Source organism: Grus americana, chromosome 3, assembly GCF_028858705.1.
Source record: "Grus americana isolate bGruAme1 chromosome 3, bGruAme1.mat, whole genome shotgun sequence".
Lineage (NCBI taxonomy): Eukaryota > Metazoa > Chordata > Aves > Gruiformes > Gruidae > Grus > Grus americana.
In genome coordinates, this window is record NC_072854.1 from 27,243,700 (window position 1) to 27,263,570 (window position 19,871).

The 19,871-nt window shown below is 38.5% G+C and overlaps 1 protein-coding gene across 3 annotated transcripts in view; it reads right to left on the reverse strand.

Annotated features, from left to right (window-relative positions):
- Positions 1-1,836: 1,836 nt before the first annotated feature.
- Positions 1,837-19,871, reverse strand: part of BMP5 (bone morphogenetic protein 5) — a 56,755-nt gene continuing 38,720 nt past the window's right edge. Inside the window, exons 4-7 of one of the 3 annotated variants that reach the window (XM_054822502.1) lie at positions 17,422-17,619; positions 10,303-10,379; positions 8,367-8,477; positions 1,837-4,613 (exon numbers count right to left, since the gene is read on the reverse strand). In XM_054822502.1, coding sequence (XP_054678477.1) covers positions 4,464-4,613; positions 8,367-8,477; positions 10,303-10,379; positions 17,422-17,619 — 536 coding nt within the window. In that variant the 3' untranslated portion in view covers positions 1,837-4,463. Of the gene's footprint in view, positions 4,614-8,366; positions 8,478-10,112; positions 10,214-10,302; positions 10,380-17,421; positions 17,620-19,871 lie in introns of those variants that run through there. The other 2 variants (XM_054822503.1, XM_054822505.1) reach the window with 2 other exon arrangements.

A 19,871-nucleotide genomic window follows, 5' to 3' on the forward strand; every position in this document is an offset into this window, starting at 1 on the left:
ACGTTTGGTGCTGATTTATTTGAATTAAGATGGCAAGAAAACCTCCTCTCGCCGTTTTTTCTTGGATTTTTAGTTTAGTTTTCTTTTGTTTTTAATCAAGCTCTTGCTCAAGCCATGTGAGTAAGAATTCAGTAACACATTGTAAATCACAGTTTGCAAGTTCTGTGACTGCAGATGAGATAGTAAAAGATAATGCTGTATAATTCACATGTGGCTTGTTCGTCATTCAGGCACCACATGTCAGAATCTCCCTATGCACAGCTGAATGTGTGAGCAGAAGAGTTGGTAGATATTGCAAAGAACATAATTTTAAAGTCCTGATTATTAGAATCCTTTGGTTATTGCTGAAACAATTCAGAATCTTCTGAGTACAACCTAATCCCTCTTTTTAACCATCTTTGAGTCAAAGTCAATTTGCTATGAAACTGTTTCAAAAGAGGACAAAAAACCCCCAAACAACAAACAAAAAAACCAAAAAAAAAACCCCGGAACAAAAGAAATATGCAGTCAGCAATACAACCTTTTGCAAGTAAATGGTAGAGAAATTTATATTCCAAAATGGAAGTCTCTGACACCCCATCATGATAACAAAAGATTTCTCAAAACTCTGCATCCCAATTAAACATCCCAGTTAAACTTTTTCAACAATGTAACATTATTATAAAGGTGTCAGGGACTGTAATTTGCTACGGTTGTTCAGACAAGGTCTATAGCAGAGCCATCACCCTAGACCCACTCTGTAGTCTTTGGAGACAAATGGATGAATTGTAATCCAAAAGTGCAATTTCTTTACGTTGTCCCTAAAGAAAGTCTCGGTTCCTCATATGGCTCCATTTTTATTACCTACCCATTCGCTCCACACAAATGCATATTTACCTAAGAGCCTAACCAGGCTGCTGCAGAAGGAAGAGTCACGGGGTTGTAAAGGACGTGTCAGTCAGGACAGCCCTTCGGACAGACACACAGCAGAACAAGGAACGATCGTCCTTTATGTCTGAAGCCATCCACGCCAATGTCTGTCTGAGAGATCTCTAGCTGAGTTTTGTACTGATTGGATGTATTGCTACGTTGTCAGCTACCAGCCAGCTTTATCTTAATTTAATTTTTAGCTTGATCTCATATGGAAAAGAGGGCTAATGCAATCCAAACAAGCAGATTTTTTACTATCAGCAAGCGTCTCCCACCCCTGCTACCCAGTGCACTTAAAACCTTTGGCCAAAATCAGAAAAACTTGACCCTATAAATACTTTGTGGAAATGGGCATCCAGATGAAGGGGAGCTGCCCGTCAGATGGTCTAACTGAAGGAAGACTGTTCTGCGGGTTCACAGCTTAGCACATCAGAGACCTTACAAATGCTCCACACTTCAGAGTGTCAGAGCTCACCTCGTCTTGGACATCGAAATCACACTACGCGCTTTTAAAGGGAGGTGAAACCGCTGCTGGGACGCCGCTCGCCTCTCAGCTCTGACTTCCGCTGCGTGAATACTCCTAAGCCATAGAAGCGGTCACTAATAACATCCTGTAAACATTTCATTTTGGCCCAGAACGTGTAGCAATGGTGTTAACATTATGAATAAGTTAAAAACTAAGAAGCTCTGACCCACAATGCGACATTAACTCTGTACAGAGCTGCTCCTGTTTTTCTGGGGTTTAGCCCTTTAGACTCTTTCCAGTTCTTAAGGATGCAGAAAGCTTAAACAACTTTAAAAAGAACAAAGCTCTCGTGGCCTAAATGATAATGGAACGATCTTTATAACTACTAGCTATAGATATGGGTATATATTTAATATAATTTAATATAATTACATACACATTATATGCATTATATGTGTGTATATAATACACACATATAAAATAACAGGTATTTGAGAGGATCTAGGAAAAGAACAAGAAGTATTAGGTACTACTAGAGATGTTTACATGAAAACACACATATATACACTTACCCAGTGTGTGCAGAACGTGTGGTGCTACTGTTCTTCCTTTCAAACAGAGGGATGACCAGTTAGGGGTTTATGGAGATTTTAAAGAACTATTTCTACTTTCTAGTGTATTTTGCGTGGAGTATTAGCATTTGGAGGCATGATTTTTATTAATAGTGTGGATGGTTTACCAGCTGCAGCTTAAGAAGTAATAAAAGAAAAATTATTTTACAAAATATCTATATTAATAAATGAACTGCAACAAAATCAATCCATAACTATTAGAGATCTCTTGCATTTACCTTTAAAGCAATGTATGAGGCTGGTGTCATTTTGTCATGTGTCTCAGAAGCAAAATCGCAGCAGAAGAAAATAGTATTACAGGTTTATTATGTCTCAAAATATAGAAATATATTCCAACAGCATATTTTAAAGAATAATATAACAATAATCTTCCGTTTCTTATTCTCAAAATGGTACACCATTATTTTAAAATATATTACTTAATGTACCCAGAAATTTAATTTCCATCAATTTCCATTTAGAATAAATTGAGTTCAAAAAAGCATATCCACCTACCCCGATTCATACAGAAACCAGTAAATTTTTTGAAGACAACCCAGGAATTTAACTGTTCCAAAATGGTAATTCATTTTGCTATACACCCTTGTGCCTGAACTGCAACTAAACGTAGATATGTAGGCAATAAAATAGAGATGGAAGTATAAAATGGAACCGTTCTATTAAGGGGAAAGAGCTCCCAAGATTGAAATTAGAAGTGTTAATTTTTCCAAAAAACTGAGTGTATGCATAAAAAGGGTTTATGTATTACTCCAATAGCAAGATAAAATAAATTAGTTTCTGCGAAAAAAACAGCTGCACATTCACATGCATACACACAGTCACACACACACGCTGATTTTATCAGTCTGTAATAATCTGAGTTTTCTGAAATATGCTTTAAATAACCAGAGAGGTCAGAGTTTACATGAATAGACTGTCTAAGGAGAAACTGGTAAGTCCTATTCATTTTTTAACGACACTCTGAGAACTGTTTAAATGAAGCATTTTTAATCAAGGCAATTCATGATAAAAGCATATATTATAATTAGCCATGTAATAAAGAGAAAATAGAGTTTCTATTTTCTCATTTTCATAGCACTAAAACAAAGGGGTGTCCAAAGACATTAAATTCGAAATAAGCATGTGGATAGTGGTGGTGAGAATGATGATCTGTAATTAGTTGTGCAATTCACAACCACAGGATTTCATTTGAGGTCTAAAATTTAGGGAGATTAAAAATTATGTATATGGATTTAAGAATTTTCACAGTTACACTGATTGATGCTAAAAAAAAAAGGAAAGATATCCCGTCTTAAATCTCATGATTTAATGCAATTTCCACCTGATAGAAAAGAAGATGGGACTGAAAGTAGGCTGTAAATTACCCAACAGCTCCTTAGGAAAGGTGATTTTTATCTTTCCTTGAGAACAGCCACCATCAGGGACAAGATTTTCAATTAAACAGGTGACAACTGCTGCATCTCCTGTGCCTTCCCTCCCACGCTCAGAAAACACGTCCAGAAATGGGAGCTAAATGGAGCAAAGCCCTTCCACACCCTGTCTTCTGTGTATTTCGTGAATATAGGAACTTTCCTGTGGAATGGGAAGGCTCGTGTGTTTGGTTTTGGGTTTTCTTATTTATTTCACCTTATGTTGTTATTATAAAAATATTCGCCGGAGCAGTGTGATAGATAATAGACTGATGTGATTTGAGGTAAGAATGTTGTAGTTCAATTTTTAGAGTTAACTTGGAAAGTCATAGATAGAAGCGAGAGTCTGTCTCCACAGAATTCCCGAAGCTTTGAGCCTTTTGCGAACTGCAGCCCACAAGCCAAGAAATAACATACTCCTCCAGTTACACTCATCTTGTTAAACAAAATAGTTATAACAATTATGTGCAATCATGTAACTTCTATTTTCTATCTACTATTTATTTACTTAAACACTGTTCAACATTTCACTTTTTCTAATGGAGCAGAACTTCTAAAAGAAAAAATATGTTTAGCCAAGCAGTTTTGTTTAGTTTTTTTTTCTGTGCCTTTTTCTAAATAAATACCCCACCACAGTTTTCATTGGCACAATATGACCAAACGTATTTTAGTTCCTTTAACAATATGAAGCAGTTACAGAAGATCTGGAGTTTCTAGCTTTAAAAAAGTCTACACAAAGGCTTTACTTTAAAGTATTGAAATGGAATGAAACAGATTCCAGCATGGTCAATTGAAAAATTAGTTTGTGAAATTCTACTGCATAGTGAGGTGACCCATAAAATAAATGGTTTTGAAATTTTGCTCATACAAAAGAAACTATATACTTTTAAATAAATAAAAGCTACTATATACATTATACTGTACATTTAAATGAGAGATGACATGAAATGGAATAAATTTAGGACTGCCTTTTCATCAGCAAGGCTCATATCTTGACTTTATTACAATTCTGAATAAACCCCTCTGCTTTAGATTATTTTTCTTATTCTAGTGGCAGCCACATGAACGCACCACCATATTCCTGTATTTTTTTAAAATAACATTGGAACTGTCATCAAAGTAGAGCACGGAGATTGCATTCAGTTTTGTTGGTGCACAGCATGGCTTTGGTACATGATCAGGGAACATCAAATGAACCTGAAAGACAGATAAATACATAGCTCATATATCAAACAGAGAGGTACAAGGACAACAGCAGTGCAAAACATGTCTTTGCAATTCAGAGGGTGCTGTGGTCACACATTTTCCTCGGTTAGCAACTTTAAAGCACAGCTTACCTCCAGAACGTTGCTCTGATTTCAATTGCGTGGGCAGATTATACAATAATAGCAGATGCAGAGATAAATGAGGAGGAGTGGCCAAGACGGAAAGTTGGTTTTCAGAGGAAATTTAGAAAAGAGTTGGACTTAGGTGCCTGCTCAGGAAAGCACTTAAACATATTGTCAGTACCACCTCTGCTGAGGACAGTGCTTAACATGAAGCACGGGCTCAAGTCCCAGATCTCACCAGGACCCCAGCATGTGCTAAAATGCTTTCCTGTGTCAGGGTCTCAGCATGGAGGGAAGTCTGTTGCAGACAGCAAAGGCTCATACTGAAACTGTTTTCAGCCTACGAAATGGCAAGATGTGGGCTCTCAGACAGTGTGAGTGCATTTTAAGGTCTTATCTAGGTATCCGTGGAGCCGATTCTACTTCCACTGAAGTCAAAATCAATTCATAAGGTGGGTGCCAGCTGGACAGAAGGTTTGGGGAAAGGGCTGAGGCAGAGAAGGCTTTATGTACACTAGGCTGAAATATATCAATGAAAGGTTAAAGAGAAGGAAAAGACTTTTGAACAGCATCCCAGAACGAACAAGATCTGGTGGATATATCTGAAAATGGGGGAAATACAAGTTCTTTGTACTTGAAAGAAGGTTGGATGTAATATTCTACACATGCTGAAGACTTGGAAACTGGGGAGGCCAGAAAAGAGGGAGTTGTAATAGAGAGGGCAAGAGATTATTAAGGCATGGATGAAGACTTCAGCAGTAATAGGTTTCATTTGTATGTTAAGTCTTTGTAAATCTGTTAGAGCCATCTGTCTTGCAGTGATATAAGCCCAGAGCCTTTGCCAGACAACAGAGAACAGTCTATCAGGAAACGATTTTTACATAACTGTTACCATGAGAAGGTCTTTTGAAATGAGCAATAATAAATCCTGAAGTAGCAGTTTAGTAAGGGTTTAGACACACATTTAAAAACAGTTTAACAAATGAATAGCAAAGCACTGGAGAAAAGAATGATTGTGCCTCGTCTAGGCAGATGTTTGCCCTGCCATGACTCCTGGTCCCACCAGCCCCTGCCACCCCAGCTGGGAGCACCGTGGCCCTGCTAGCCCCACACCACAGTGATGCTCACAGCCTTTTCAAGCGTGAGCCTGGAAATCAGGGCGAGTCAACCTGCTGATCCACTGGCTCGCATGACCAGGATGTCAACGCTACTCCAACGCCTGTTCAGAGCGTGATGGGAAGTAAGAGAGGAGAAGAAAGCTTATCTAACTCATTAAATGCAGTCTATCTTTTATATATATATATATATATATATATATATATATAGGCATCTGTATCATCTGTCTGCCTAAGTTCAGTCTCAGAAAGAGAAGAGAAGAGAAGAGAAGAGAAGAGAAGAGAAGAGAAGAGAAGAGAAGAGAAGAGAAGAGAAGAGAAGAAGAGAAGAGGAGGTACTGGCCCAGCATTTCTCCTATTCTTGTTACAAAAGGCAAAGAAAAAAAAAAAAGAGTCAGTAAAGTTTGGAGGGGTACCAAGGAACAATCACTTCCCAACCCAAAGAGTGGGCTTTTTTAGAATGGTGTAATCAGTATGGCTGGGAGATGATTACATTTGGATTAGGGTGGGGTGTATGAATAATCGTTTCCTAAGCCATCCCCATGTGCACACCTTGTGTAAATCTGAATTTTGTATAATTTAAACCAGAAAGCATTCAACTACTGTTATCTCATCTAATTTATGTGCAGTTAAAATTTAATTAGCCTCATGATTTTTTGGCTGCACAACTGAATGCATGTACAGTACATGCAGAGGGAGACACACAATTCCAAAAAGGCCATTAAAAGGAGGGAAATTTTAAGTATTCAATTTTAAAAATAGGACAAACTACACAAATTTCTTAATCATGGGAAATTAACCATTTTTGGAAACGATAGATGCACAAGAGAAAGTAGCACTGGGCCACTTCTTATTTAACAGTCCATAATTGTAACCGGGAACTCTAACCTGGGGATCTCACTGATATTGGCAACTTTTCTGGACAATGTTTCCCTGATGCTAAACTATCACTTTGCTGACCTATTTCTTTTCAGCTCAGGACTGCATATATGCTGTTCTTCATCATCTCCTAGGCACATTGCTGTATTCCTTGCCAAGCAGCATTTGCTGTTCCCCTTCACCTGAACCCCTTACCACAATTCTTCTGCTTATTTCCAGCCTCTGAATTTTTCCCTTCTTTTTGTGAATCTTGCTGACTTGAATTCTGGTATAGAGGAATAATGTTGCATTGGTGGCTGGACTTGTAGAAGGTGCATAAATGAAAAGCTGAAAAGGTCTCGGCACATGCTGAGGTTTTAAAAATGTAGAAGTACTCGTGTACAAGTACTTAGCAATTTCACAAGCAGGATTTGTTTTCTATCAGAAAGAAACCAAACTTTGTTTGTTTGTTTGTGGGTGGGGGTTTTTTTGTTGGGTTTTGGGTTTTGGCTTTTTTTGTTTTCCCCACGAAGGTAATAGCTGCACTCATTTCTGAAGGGGAAAGGCTTTTTAGGCCCAGGATTTTTATGTTAAAATCAAAGAAAAAGTTAGCCATCCATGGACAGACTCATCAGCATAGTCTGGTGGTGAGGATGCTTTCCTATTATCAGTTTAAATCAGAGGGACCCTTAAAGCCAGGTTTCTCTAATTGCAGTCAAGTGCCTTGACCTTTCCAGAAACTAATTAGGGATGGCAACCCTTTTCTCTTCTGATTTCATACTCCCACTCCCTCCTCATGTATTATCTCTCATTCCTCTGCTTCTTAATCATTCTGCTAATACTGGTGCTGTTCAGAGCCAGTTCTTCAGCTGGCACAGGTGAAAAATCATGACCAGGCACCAGGCTCACAGTATTACATTTAGGCATAGTGTAAATGTCTTGATTTCTGTAGGTGCTGTGTTTTCCGAACCATAGCTGAATGCTGCTGGGGTAGAGGAGGCCTAGCCAGCTGCTTCAACTAAGATCATTTTTTTGGCTGCTCCAGTTGACGCACAGAACTAACATAAGAACAAACAGAGGCAGAAAGCTGGCTGCAAATCCCCTTTTACATGTACCAGGCAGAGCAACAGATCCAAACACCCTTATTTATAAATTGCATTTGTTAGCCAGGCATGACTGAACACAATTTCTTACATGCAAATGCATCTGCTTGCAAAGCTTCACAATAAATTACGGTTTAAGTATCTCTGCCAACAGTTGACAACAGAGGTCCACAGAGTGGCCAAGTGTCAACATTTCTGGAAGGTATAGCACGTAGATGTTAACACGGAGCTTCAGTAAGCTGCAAAAAACTCTTGGAAGTGGGACCAGGGGGCCCCTTTGGTTCCTCTCCACACAATTCTCCAGTAATATGACACAGTCTTCTCGTATGTGACTGCTTTTGAAATGGAAGGGAAACCTACTACATGGGCCACTCTGGACAGTTCATTCTCTCTCCAGCGTAATCATCAAAGCACGTATTTGAAATGGGTTATCATTTACACAGAAGTAATCAAAATCCAATAGTAGCAAACAGAGAGGAGGAGGCACCCCGTCCCAAGACACTCGCAACGGCAAAATAGGCAATTACAACATAGGCAGAGGCATACCAGAGTCTGAACGATGGCGTGGTTTGTTGCGTTCATGTGGGCATTGAGGGGGAAAGAACACTCTCCATCGCAGTAAAACGCAGCGTAGCCCTCCGGTGCAATAATCCAATCCTAAAACAAAAACAAATAAACCCACTGGTTTTTTTTTTTCTTCCTCACTCAGATAATTAAAACTATATCAAACTAACTAAGACTTGTCAAAGGACAGAATGAACCTCAGAATGTGGCATGTTAAATTACCTTTTTTGCCCCCCTCCCAAAAAAAAATATTTGTTTCATTCATGCAAAACTCAGATGAAAATTAAACTTAGAAATCTGTACTGAATATGAACTAATGAGGCTGTAATGGGAATTAAAGGTCCAAATATGTTTGTCAGAATACTTTTCTTCCCAGACTGAAAACCTTGAGCACTTCTTGGTGCAATAAATGTAATTAAAATGCATCCTCTTTCTTCAGCATACACAATACCATTAATTGTATTATTGCATGAGACTGAGGATTGTTGGAGATTACCCATTGGAATGTCACTGAATCATGCATTTTGAGTATTTCTAGCAACACAGCATGAGGAAAAGACCACAGGAGAGAAAATATTTTAAAATGTTAATGAAAGCTATGTGTTTAGTTTGCTGAATTCCTCCTTTGCCAGGCAAAGGTATGGAGGTGCTGTGGGAAGGGCGGAGAGGATCAAGTATCTACTTCTTGGGTTTTGTTTCTTTTTATCTCATTTCACCCTGAGTTTCACTGATCAAATATTGTACAGCGTAGCTTTGGCTTTCCAACTGAAACTTTGAATTAGTCAAGTATTTTTTTGGTGGGGAAGAAAAAAAATTCTTTTCTCTACGGCCACCTTGAATGGCTGATCTGAGAACCTTGCACATCTTAGGGCATATCAGAATTTACTGTTTCGAAAAATGAAAAAAAAAAATGGTGATACCTGGAAAAATCTGTGATCTACAGAGAGACAATGGCTTACTTGTTCAGTAGCCTGAGTTCGAGTCAATACCACAAGCTTGCTCTGTGGCCATGGACAGGGTGATTATGCTCTGCAGAGTTGGGAAAACAGTCTCTGCCTACTTCTTCAGGCTGCGGTGAGGATAAACATACTACAAAAAGTCAGGCAGAGTAATGAGGCTGTATGAGAATCCAAGCTAGATATGTAAAGGATGAGCTGTCACTAAAGAGGTAGCACAATTTCTCTCCTCATAGACTTTTCTGCTCACAGAGAATTGTTATAAATAATTCAGAGAACTGTGAAATGCACAGCCAGCCATCTCTGAGTTCTTACCTACATATGCAATATGTCTAGGTTATAGGGTGGATGGACTTCTTGTTCTTTCTTTATAGATATCTCCTTGCTTTCTCGAAAAAAACCCTAGACTGATCTCTTTTTTCATTTCTCATAGTGCCCTGCCTCTGTCTTTATGACCTTTCACTACAAGTACCTTCTGTTTTTGTTACTGTATGGCAGGATGAGTTTCTCCTAGAATTTATATAAACTTAGCTATGGTGTTATAAAGATCACTGAGCAGGGATGCAAGCTCTAGTTCCCTACAGACCCTACCTTAGTGAAATCTTTCTGACCTGCAGTAGACAGCACTGAACCAGGGAGAATTGAAATGCAGATTTCAAAAGTGGGGATTTTGGTTTCATTTACTGCAGATCTAGTCATATCTTGAATAATAGTTCAAACTTATCTTTATGTGAATGAATCCAGGTCTTAAAGCCATTAATGTCTGTAAAATCTTTGAGAGAGCAGCAGCCAAAAAAGGTAGAGCAATAGTGATAGGCATTCATTACAAAATGCATTTAAAGGATTTGTCTCTCATCAGTGAAATACCAATTCCTATGAGGAAAACAGACTGTAAATAATGAGGTACTGTAAAATAGATTGTCCCAATTAGAATTGATACGAAACAGCATTTATAACCATACCTGCCATCCTAAGTCTCGAAAACTCACATAAAGTTCATGTTTCTTACATGCTTGCTTTTGTTCACTTGTGTTATAATCTACAGGAAGAAAATAAAAATTGTTTAGAAACATTGCTATTTTTCAGCTCCTGACCGAACTGTACGAAGGAAAGGAACAAGCGTACTGTTATTTCTGTTCCTAGGGCTGTTATTTATATGCCTGGGGTTGGTCATAAAGGCAGTGTAAACTTGGAAATTCAGAATCAGCGGTGTCAGCCTGGTACAATTTGTGTACACAGCAGAAACGATGCATTCAGCGTTAGGCAAAACAGGTTTACAGGATGTCTGTTTGCTGGCCAGCTAACAGCTCTGATAATATGCACACAGGCAATCAAAGGAGGACAACTGAGACCCTCATCCAAGATACGGGGAAATCATCTGTATGCTGGCACAGGTTTAATTGCCAGGTAAAGACAGTAGCCCAATTCAAAAGATAAATTAACTGATAAAAATTGTCCTGAAACAACAGAATTTCCAAAAGTCTGTTATTTAAACATTAGCACATTTTGTAGTCCATAATTTTTTTTTACATTTTCTGGAAATATTCACCACTTGATGATCTTTAGTTGGTACTACTAATGTAAACAAGCACACTAATAGATGCTTTTTAAAGGCCTGAATGTTTCTGCACTGTCAGAGATGTGTCAGGGTAGAAGGACAGATGGAACCTTCCATACATGCTTCTCCAGGACAATCTTAATCCTGGAGAAAATGTAGTACTTGTTCCTTACTGCCCCTGGGTAACAGGAAAGGAAGGGAATAGGGCCATGCCTTCACTACATCAGTACCCCAGAGTTGGTTTTTAGTGCTATTCTAGTGATGCCATCAGTGAGGTATGTGATGGAGCAGGAAGGACAGGCTGTCTCCTCTGGTTCCGTTTGAAGAATGTTTAAAGTGGCTTTTTTGAACCCAAATAAATATTCTGGCAGGAAAAAAAAAAAAAAAAAAAAAAAGAGTTGGCTGAAATTCATAACAACAACAACAACAAACCCCAAACAAACAAGAAAGACACTGAAAAGAAACAAAATCTTCATTTTCAGGAATAGAATTTTTTTAGAAACAGTTTTTTAACATTAAAAGACTTGAGGCTGGGATGATTATGTCTCTGTTTAGAATTCCTGGAAAACTGAGAGAGAGGCCTTTTTCACATAAAATGAAAGGAAAGGAGTTTTACAGTCTGTGAGATAACCCCCTGTAATGCTTCACTATCCTTGCAGAAAACTCTTCCAAATAGCTGGCCTAAATGAGCTTTTCTGCAAATTTACCAACTGCTTCTTGTCAGCTGTCCTGATCTGTGCTGTCATTGCTTCTCTGGGTTCTCTTCAGTTTCTTTGTGTCATTCTGAAGATGTGACGGCCAAAACTGAACACAATGCCAAGTAAAGTAAAATAATTATTTCCTATGATTTCCAGATTATTTTCTAGCAGTATATCCCAGAAAAGGAGTTTTGCAGCAAAACCACACTGTCAAATAATCAACTTCCTTTTTTGATATACTCCTGCCTAGTCATTTTAGGATTATTTTGTATTTATGCAAATGAATGAGTAAAGAACAGGTTGGGGGTGAGGATGTTGATGAGAACTGCAGGATGATGAGGCTGCAGCAACCATGATATGGTGGAGTTAAAGGTTCTGAGACATGACAATGTGCAGCCCTGGACTTCAGGGGAACATATTTCAGCTTCTTCAGAGAACTTCTTCACATGATCTCATGGGAGACTGGCCTGGAGGGCAAAGGAGCCCAGGAGAGTTGGCTGATCTTCCAGGACAACCTCTGAGAGAAGCACAAGGTAAGTCCAGTGTCATGTGCAGGTCAAACAGGTGTGGCACGAAGCCACTGTGGCTAAATAGGAAACTCTTGACTGAGCTCAAATACAAATAGGAAGTAAAAGTAATGTGGAATTGGGATAAGCTAGGCAGAAATAGTATAGACACATTGGCTGAGCACACAGGGTTGAATGTTAAGAAAGCCAAAGCTTAGCTGGAGTTGAAATTTGTGAAGGACGTGAAGGTCCACAGGAAGGACTTCTATAGGTACATTCATAGCAAAAAGAAAAACTAAGAAAAATACAGATTCATTGTTCAGTAGGGCAGAGGACCTAGTGACAAGAACTCAGAACAGGTTAAGGTACTCAATGGCTTCTTTATCTTGTTCTTTACTAGCAAGATTTACCCTCAGGACTCCCAAGTTGCTAACTCTAGTGACTGAAGCTTTACTCACAGTAAAAGAAATAGAGTTAGGAACCACGTAAGCACACTGAAGATGCACGAGTCCATGTGAGCAGAAGGGATGAATTTCAAGGTGGGGAATGAGCTGACCAACATCACTGCAGTCACTCTCTGTCAGTTTTGAGTGTTCACAGTGACTGGAGAATATTTCTGATGATTCAAAAATGGAAAATGTCATACCCGTCTTCAAGAAGGCCAATCAGCTTAACCTCAGTTTTTGGGAAGTCTGTGAGCAAATCCTCCTTGAAGCTGTGTCCAAACACATGAAGAACAAGAAGGTGTTTGGGAAGAGTCAGCATGGATTTACTAAGCCGAAATGTGCCTAACCAATATGATTGTTTTCTGTGATGAGCTGACTAACTTTGGGGCCTATGAAGAGCATTGGGGTGTTCTTCACTTTGCTTTTAGGAAGGTTTCTGATACAGTCACCCATTGTTTTCCTATAGCCGAATTGGTCAGATCCGGTTTGGATAGGTAAGGAATATAATGGGTGGAAACTTGGCTGGGCTGCTGGGCTGAAAGGGTTGTGATCAGTGGTACGAAGTCCAGCTGGCAGCTGGTTGCTAGGGATTTCCCTAAAGGAGCAGTACTGGTGCCAATAGTAATTAATGTCTTTGTTAGTAACCTGGACAATAGCACAGAGTGCGCTCTCTGCAAGTTCACAGAGGATACCAGATCTGGGAGGAGTGATCAATCATCCAAATTACCAATAAAATGTTGTGCTGAATGAGATCCAGAAGAGAATCAGTGAGAGGTCATTCAAAATGCCCACACAAAATTTACTCTTATTGGTAACATGATCTTTGAATACGCTTTTTCTTTTTTTTTTAAACAGGCTATGTATGCACTTTCTGTTGAATATACCTGAGCCCCAATATATCTCCTGAAACTGTGTCAAAAGCTGTGCACAACTCAAGCTGTATCCATTTGCAGTGTTAAATAATGTGTTCAGGTACCACCAGGGATGTTAAGTTAGGCTTTCTAAGCTATAATACACCAAATCCTCATTCCTTTTTAAAGTTGAATGCTGCCTTCTTTCCTATGGTATTTTCGTAGCCCTTCATGGGCTGATTCTCAGTGACACTCACTAAAGGTTCTCCACAGGTAGTTAGTTACCTATTGCCATCTCAGATACCCTTAGCTGTCCCAGTGTAGGTATGGTTAAAATACATACCCACATCCTATGGGAGTCCTGTGCCTTTCTGGAGTAGCCACTGGAAGCAAGGCAGGATACCTTAGGACACCACGAGTTTTCAAAAATCTGTATGCCTTCAATGTAATCAAGAACTCTTAGTCATCCTTTGCACTGAGTTGTCTGTAATAATCTAGTATGTTCTTCACACAAATTAGAAGTAAGGTGAAGGTAGTGGAGAGTAAACTTTAACAAAAAAATTTGAACTCTGTTTCACTGATCGCTCTTTACAAGGATCTGTATACTGATTTTGACTAATATCAATGTTCATAGCAGGTAAATATTGAGCTTTGCTGTTTCAACTATTAATGGAAATTTAAAATTCCATCTTAAAGAATGCAAGTTACTTTGCAAAAAAAATGTGATTAAAAAATATGGGGAAGATATGCATATGAGAAAGTCAGGAAAGTCACAATCTGGTTTAAATAGCACCCAAGCAGGCAAACAAATGAAAGCTGAAGACTGTGCTTTTGACAGTTTTCTCTAAGTCATGACATTTTTGTATTTAACAATACGTACAGAAGTTTTAACACCAGAATGTAGTGGAAGTACCTACAGTTAAAGGAGAAAGGCTGAATGATGAATATGTAAGAAGTCATCACATAGATGTCTTCATTGTCTTGGTGCTCTAAATTATTTGACTATAAGTTAACCAGCAGTGGATGAACGGTCCCGTCAGAACACCTGATGTGATGGTCTGTGATTCATATGCAGACATGTATCTGCAAACCATCTAACCCACACATGTATGAAGAAAGTGAGATTCAGGCAAGTTCGTATTCCTTCCTTGAATTCTATCTTTCATATAGGACAAATGTTGTGTGTAATGTAACATTTCATATAAGTATCAAATGTGACATTTATAATAAGATCTGGTGCCAAGGATCCAATTTCACATACTGTAGCTTCAAGGCCCATATGCTTATCCTGTCAAGAATTAAAACTGTAGGCTATTGTGACTAAAAAATATTGTTCCTCAGTTATTCAGAAATGGCAGTTGTGGGCCAAACTCCTACATAGCAGAAAGAGCTGTGGAAGAAGGGCAAAAAAATATATTTATAAGAAATGTAATGTGGGGGTTTTTTTGGCAAGGGAAATAAAGACATATAGACATCTTTATATATACTATCACAAAGTACTGTTCCAGCCTGCCCATCTCTTGCTGCCTCCATCTCCAGTCGAGGTTGCTGTCCTGCCTTTGATGCAATCACACACGCAATTACTTCTTAACCTAATTTTGTTTTAACAGAATGGTTTTCTTGAACTGCAATCTTTTTTGACAGATATCTGGCATGGATGATACTATTTATAGTGATATACCTCTACACTTATGCAGACTAGGGACCTAAAGAGTTTAGGAGAAAATTTGTTTCATAATGCACATTTCACTAGACATGTCCTGATTTTTCTTGTTTTACAACAGTTCTGGAGCATGACTGGATGCACAAATGAGGTTGACCAGTGTTTGGAGACATACAGACAGCTCTTCCCGAGGTAATTCTCAAGCCGATGCAACTTGCTGGCATGTGTTAAGGTTGAGTTTTTCCCAGGTTAAACCAGCAGGGAGCTTGTGTTCGGCTTTCCTGCTATAATCAAGGAGGCTTAATAAATCCATTCAATTCTCATTTCCTCATGGGCTAGAAAGATGGAGTTCAATCTGAAAGTATTATATTTAGGCTTCTTGTGTGTACCATGTACTTTGATGATTTTCCACTCCCTCAAAATAATATAATGCTCAAAATTAGTAGCTATTTTCCAGGAAATATGAAAAAAAAATTTAATATTTTTTGTGCAGAGAGAATATTACTTAATATTACTTACCCTTGAGGTAAGATATATTTTGGAGTTAACACAGTTGCACAGATCATCTTTGACTGTATTTAAAAACAAACAAAATCCCCAAAACCCCACCCTCATGTTGTGTCATTAAGTCCAAAGCCCTTTTATGAAAACAGGGAAGTGCATCATATGATAACAGTAAAATAGAAGGAACAGTTTCTGCAGAAAAATTGCACATTTGGTCCCTCTACCGAGGTGAATGAATTTAGAGCAAGCATCAGCTAACAAGCTTAACTGATGTGCATTAGATATTAATAACTGCTCCCCTTCAATATTGATTAAAAAGAGGTTAGAAGTCAATTGTGCAGATGAGCTATTTGTGGTATAGCTATACAACATATCAGAAAACTTGACAATACTAAAAAAAAAACCTCCAAAACCCCCTAACAAAACACAGTTGTAAATAGAGATCCCTCGTGCCTTAACAAATGTCGGGGGCTTTTCAAAAGCTAGAGTCCTCAGAGGAAACATGTGCATCTCTCTAAGTCATCTACCTGAGAAATAACTATCCTACAGGTCCTCAGCGGAAACTAGAGAAATCGCACAGTATTTTTACCACCTATACATCATACGTAAATAAAATTGAACCCACTACTGAAGCAATAATTTTTTTTTTCCCCAGGATATGATTTAATACTCATTTTTAATCTTAAAGTGGGATTTTATTCCAGTATATCACCAGGTAAACTTTAAATAAGTTTAGAAAGATAAGTTATTAAGATAATTTCTATGACTTATTTAGCAACTCAGTAGCAGTTTGTGGTTGTTAGGGCAAAATTCATCCTTGTGCAGAAGTTCAGGGAAAGGCTTATGCATTACATTAGAGGAGTCTCTAGTCTGCCGCTTTTGAGGTTCTGAGATGGATATGAGTAATACCTAATGCTCATAATGGTTCTCCTCAAACAGATGTGTTCCACTTCAGGGCTGATTTTTTTCCACTAAATACTAATTTGCTTACTTGTAGACATCCACAGGGCTTAAGAGTAGCATTTACATTGAGGTTTTGATATGCTGGTACTAGAATTGCCATACTTTTAGAAAGATACATTTTCACACCCTGTATCTGAAAAGTAGGAATGTTTGTTCAAAAATGAGAATGTTTAGAAAGTGACTTTGTGCCTTCAGCTGAAGGAGCATTTCAGGAAAGAATTGGAGCAAAACTTACTCAGGCTCTAAGGGGACTAAGAATGTTTTCACGTGCATTATTGTCAGTACTTTTCAGGTAAATAAGGGATCTAATTCACTCCCGTTCAGGGATACACTCTATTTATGTCAATACATGTCAGCTGGTCTGAACTCATAAACAGTTTACACTTTCACAGATTGGTTAAGCTTCTTTATTTCCAGTATTCAGATTTTTGTGTTACATCTTGGCTTCTTCAGCTAAGAGGCAGTTAAACAAGAGTCCAAACACGGTCTTTTGCTGATGCTTCCTTGACAAGCAGTTGGGGTGCGACCCTCCTCTCTACTCTCTCTACCTTTTTGTCATGTGTAGCAAAGATCCCATCCAGTTGCCTACTACGTAGAACTAGTTTCAAGCTCAGGTGCAGCCTTTCCCAAACTCCTTGGGCATTTCACCATCCAGCAGCCCATGAAACATGTAAGTGACCTTACTCACAGAAGGTAGATCATGCTCTGGGCCAACATAGCAAAAGACCAAAGCTGAGGGATGGGGGGCAGGGGGCAGGTCAAATTAGAGCAGGAACACAGTTTCTGACAGTTCAGCCACTGAACAGAATCTTAAGCTGCTGTGACTCCACTGCATTTGAGCAGGTGCCCATAACTCCTTTAAAAAGACTAGTAAATCATAGCTTCACCTTACCCCCAACACTTGGCATCCTAGAAGACTCCTGATGACTACTGGATTTGTTGCGGTTCTGATTTTTCCTTTTATTGTTGGCCGCTCGGACAGAACGGAAAAGCACTTCACTTGCCTTGAAGAACGCAACCATGAATGGTTGCTTTGACTGAGGCCCATGTCTTCCAATCAGGCCAGCAGATTTGACATTGATACTTCGACCTATGAAGTAATGGAAATTGTAAGTTAAAAGGTGAAATTCTGCCCCTCCTGAAGCCACGGTGGGAGTTCAACTGCTGACTGAAGCATGGCAAGGATTTTGCCCATAATCCTGAATTTACGTGATTAAGAATCTTAACTGCATTTTGTGGAACGGAACTTAAAAGATAAAAAAATTCAACGATTTACAAAAGTTTCAACAGCTTTACAGTTAGTTTGTCATAGCATAAAATTGCAGTCTCTGTGTGCTATATATCTTATTCATTACTCAGGTATTTTAATTCAGTCTCATGTACACATGAATAGAACTGAAAAATAAATGACCCCCATTAAAGTCTATAGGCTATCGAAAGGATAATGTAATGCAGTCATCTAATTTTTGCATCACTTCAGTGTGAGATATGGAACCTTATATCCCCAAAGCAAATCGGTAGCAAAAAGAGAAGTGTAGATAATAAATATACTTCTGCTTTAAAAATAAATATCGTGCAGTGTTACTCAAACTGATGTTCATTCACTAGTAAAGGTAGGAAGGCATTCAGTCGTTCAGGAGAACAGAGTTTGAAATATGTACATTATTAACTTTGGTTCTGTTCCCAGGGGATGTGCATATTTCTTTAAAGTATTTGTTCAGTCAGGACTGTGTGGTAACCTCACTATATTATAGGATCTAAACCTCAGTAAAAGAAAAGAAAGCAAAACAAGTCACTGAAACTGCATCAGTGACATTTTAACAAATAAACCCTTGCTCTTAACAGAATTTATTTTGGCAGCGTAAACACTTTTGTGCATACGTGTATTATGCAGAGCCCTTCAACCGTCAGAAAATGAGACAGTGTCATGTGAAGCTGTGCAGCTGTGCTGGGTGGGGGACACAGAGGTCCTTTAAACGGGAAGGTGCGGGCACAGGCACTGCCTGCGCTGCGCGGCATCGGGGCGCCCGGGGATTCTGCTAAACCGACTGGAAAAAGTTTGCTACGCGGGCAGGGAAGGAGCATCTGCCTCACCAGCGTATCACGCCGTTAACTCAATCATCCTGAGCAAGAACTTGCAAATAAGCATAGGAGTAAACCTTATAGAAATAAGCATATAGGTTTCCTTTTCAAACACAAACTTACAGTGGCTGTACGCCAGAGTCTATATTTCTTAGAAAAACTCTATCACTGGCGTAAATGAAAGAGGCAGTTTGATTTGTGGTTAAAGTAGTTTCCATTCTACTTCCACTGTAACAAATGTATTAATTCAGCTCAGACTTCCTCCTTCTGGCAGCCCTTTTGCAGTAAAAAGAGAAATTAGAAGTTCCAGCCAAATACCATACCTTGAACTGACCCACTTCAATACATAAACACTTTTACAACATGTTTATTCAGGTGTAGCACTTTAAATTGGTTTAAGATGTTTCCAGTGACAGAAAGCCCAGCAAAGGCAGGAGAAGAACTGAGAAAGTTAGCAGTTATGGAGCAGAGTAATTGGCAACATATTCTGAACAATTTTGTTAATTACTTTTTTGACTGCGAGGGAAAACTATATTTGTTGAAGCTTCTGATTTAATTTTAAATGGATTTTTGGCCTTGTGTTTCTTTAATTCTTCTCTTCATGTGTTTGAATTGCTATTAAATAATTCAGTAACATTAATTTCTATATGTCCCAATCTGCTCTTGCGAGTCAGATATGAAAAACTGTACAGACTATTCTCTATTCATTGCAACATGGACAAACTAGCCTCTTACCACAAAGTTCCAAGTTTCCCCTCATTTCTAGAGGGAATATTTTTACTATTTTTCTTTATTTTTTGTTCCAATGACTTTCAGAATTTTAATTTTATCTGTAAAAGATTAATACCTTACTGGTGGACATTTTAAGAATACTATTAGATTTATATACTGAGGGCTGTAAAGATGTGTGGAGGTTTTCTGAATTTAAATCTAGGTTCTCTGAATTTACAATGGTGGATATTGTGTGCGAAGCAAAATACCCTTCAAACCAATGTGAACTCCCTTTAAAATAACTTTTAATATTATTAAGTTTCCTCTGGGTTTCCTTTAGACTTCAGCAATGAGATGGCTATTAAGATTCCACAAGTTAAGGCTTACTTGGTTATTCAAGGTATAGAGATATACTATAAAAAAATTAATCCTGTAACCCACAGCCTTTCTGCACACAGAAACAGCTTATGTGACTTTAGTCCTTTATTTGCTTGATCTTTTAAGCAGCCAAACTGAGTTTTTAGGACTTGTTTGTTCAGTTCATGAATG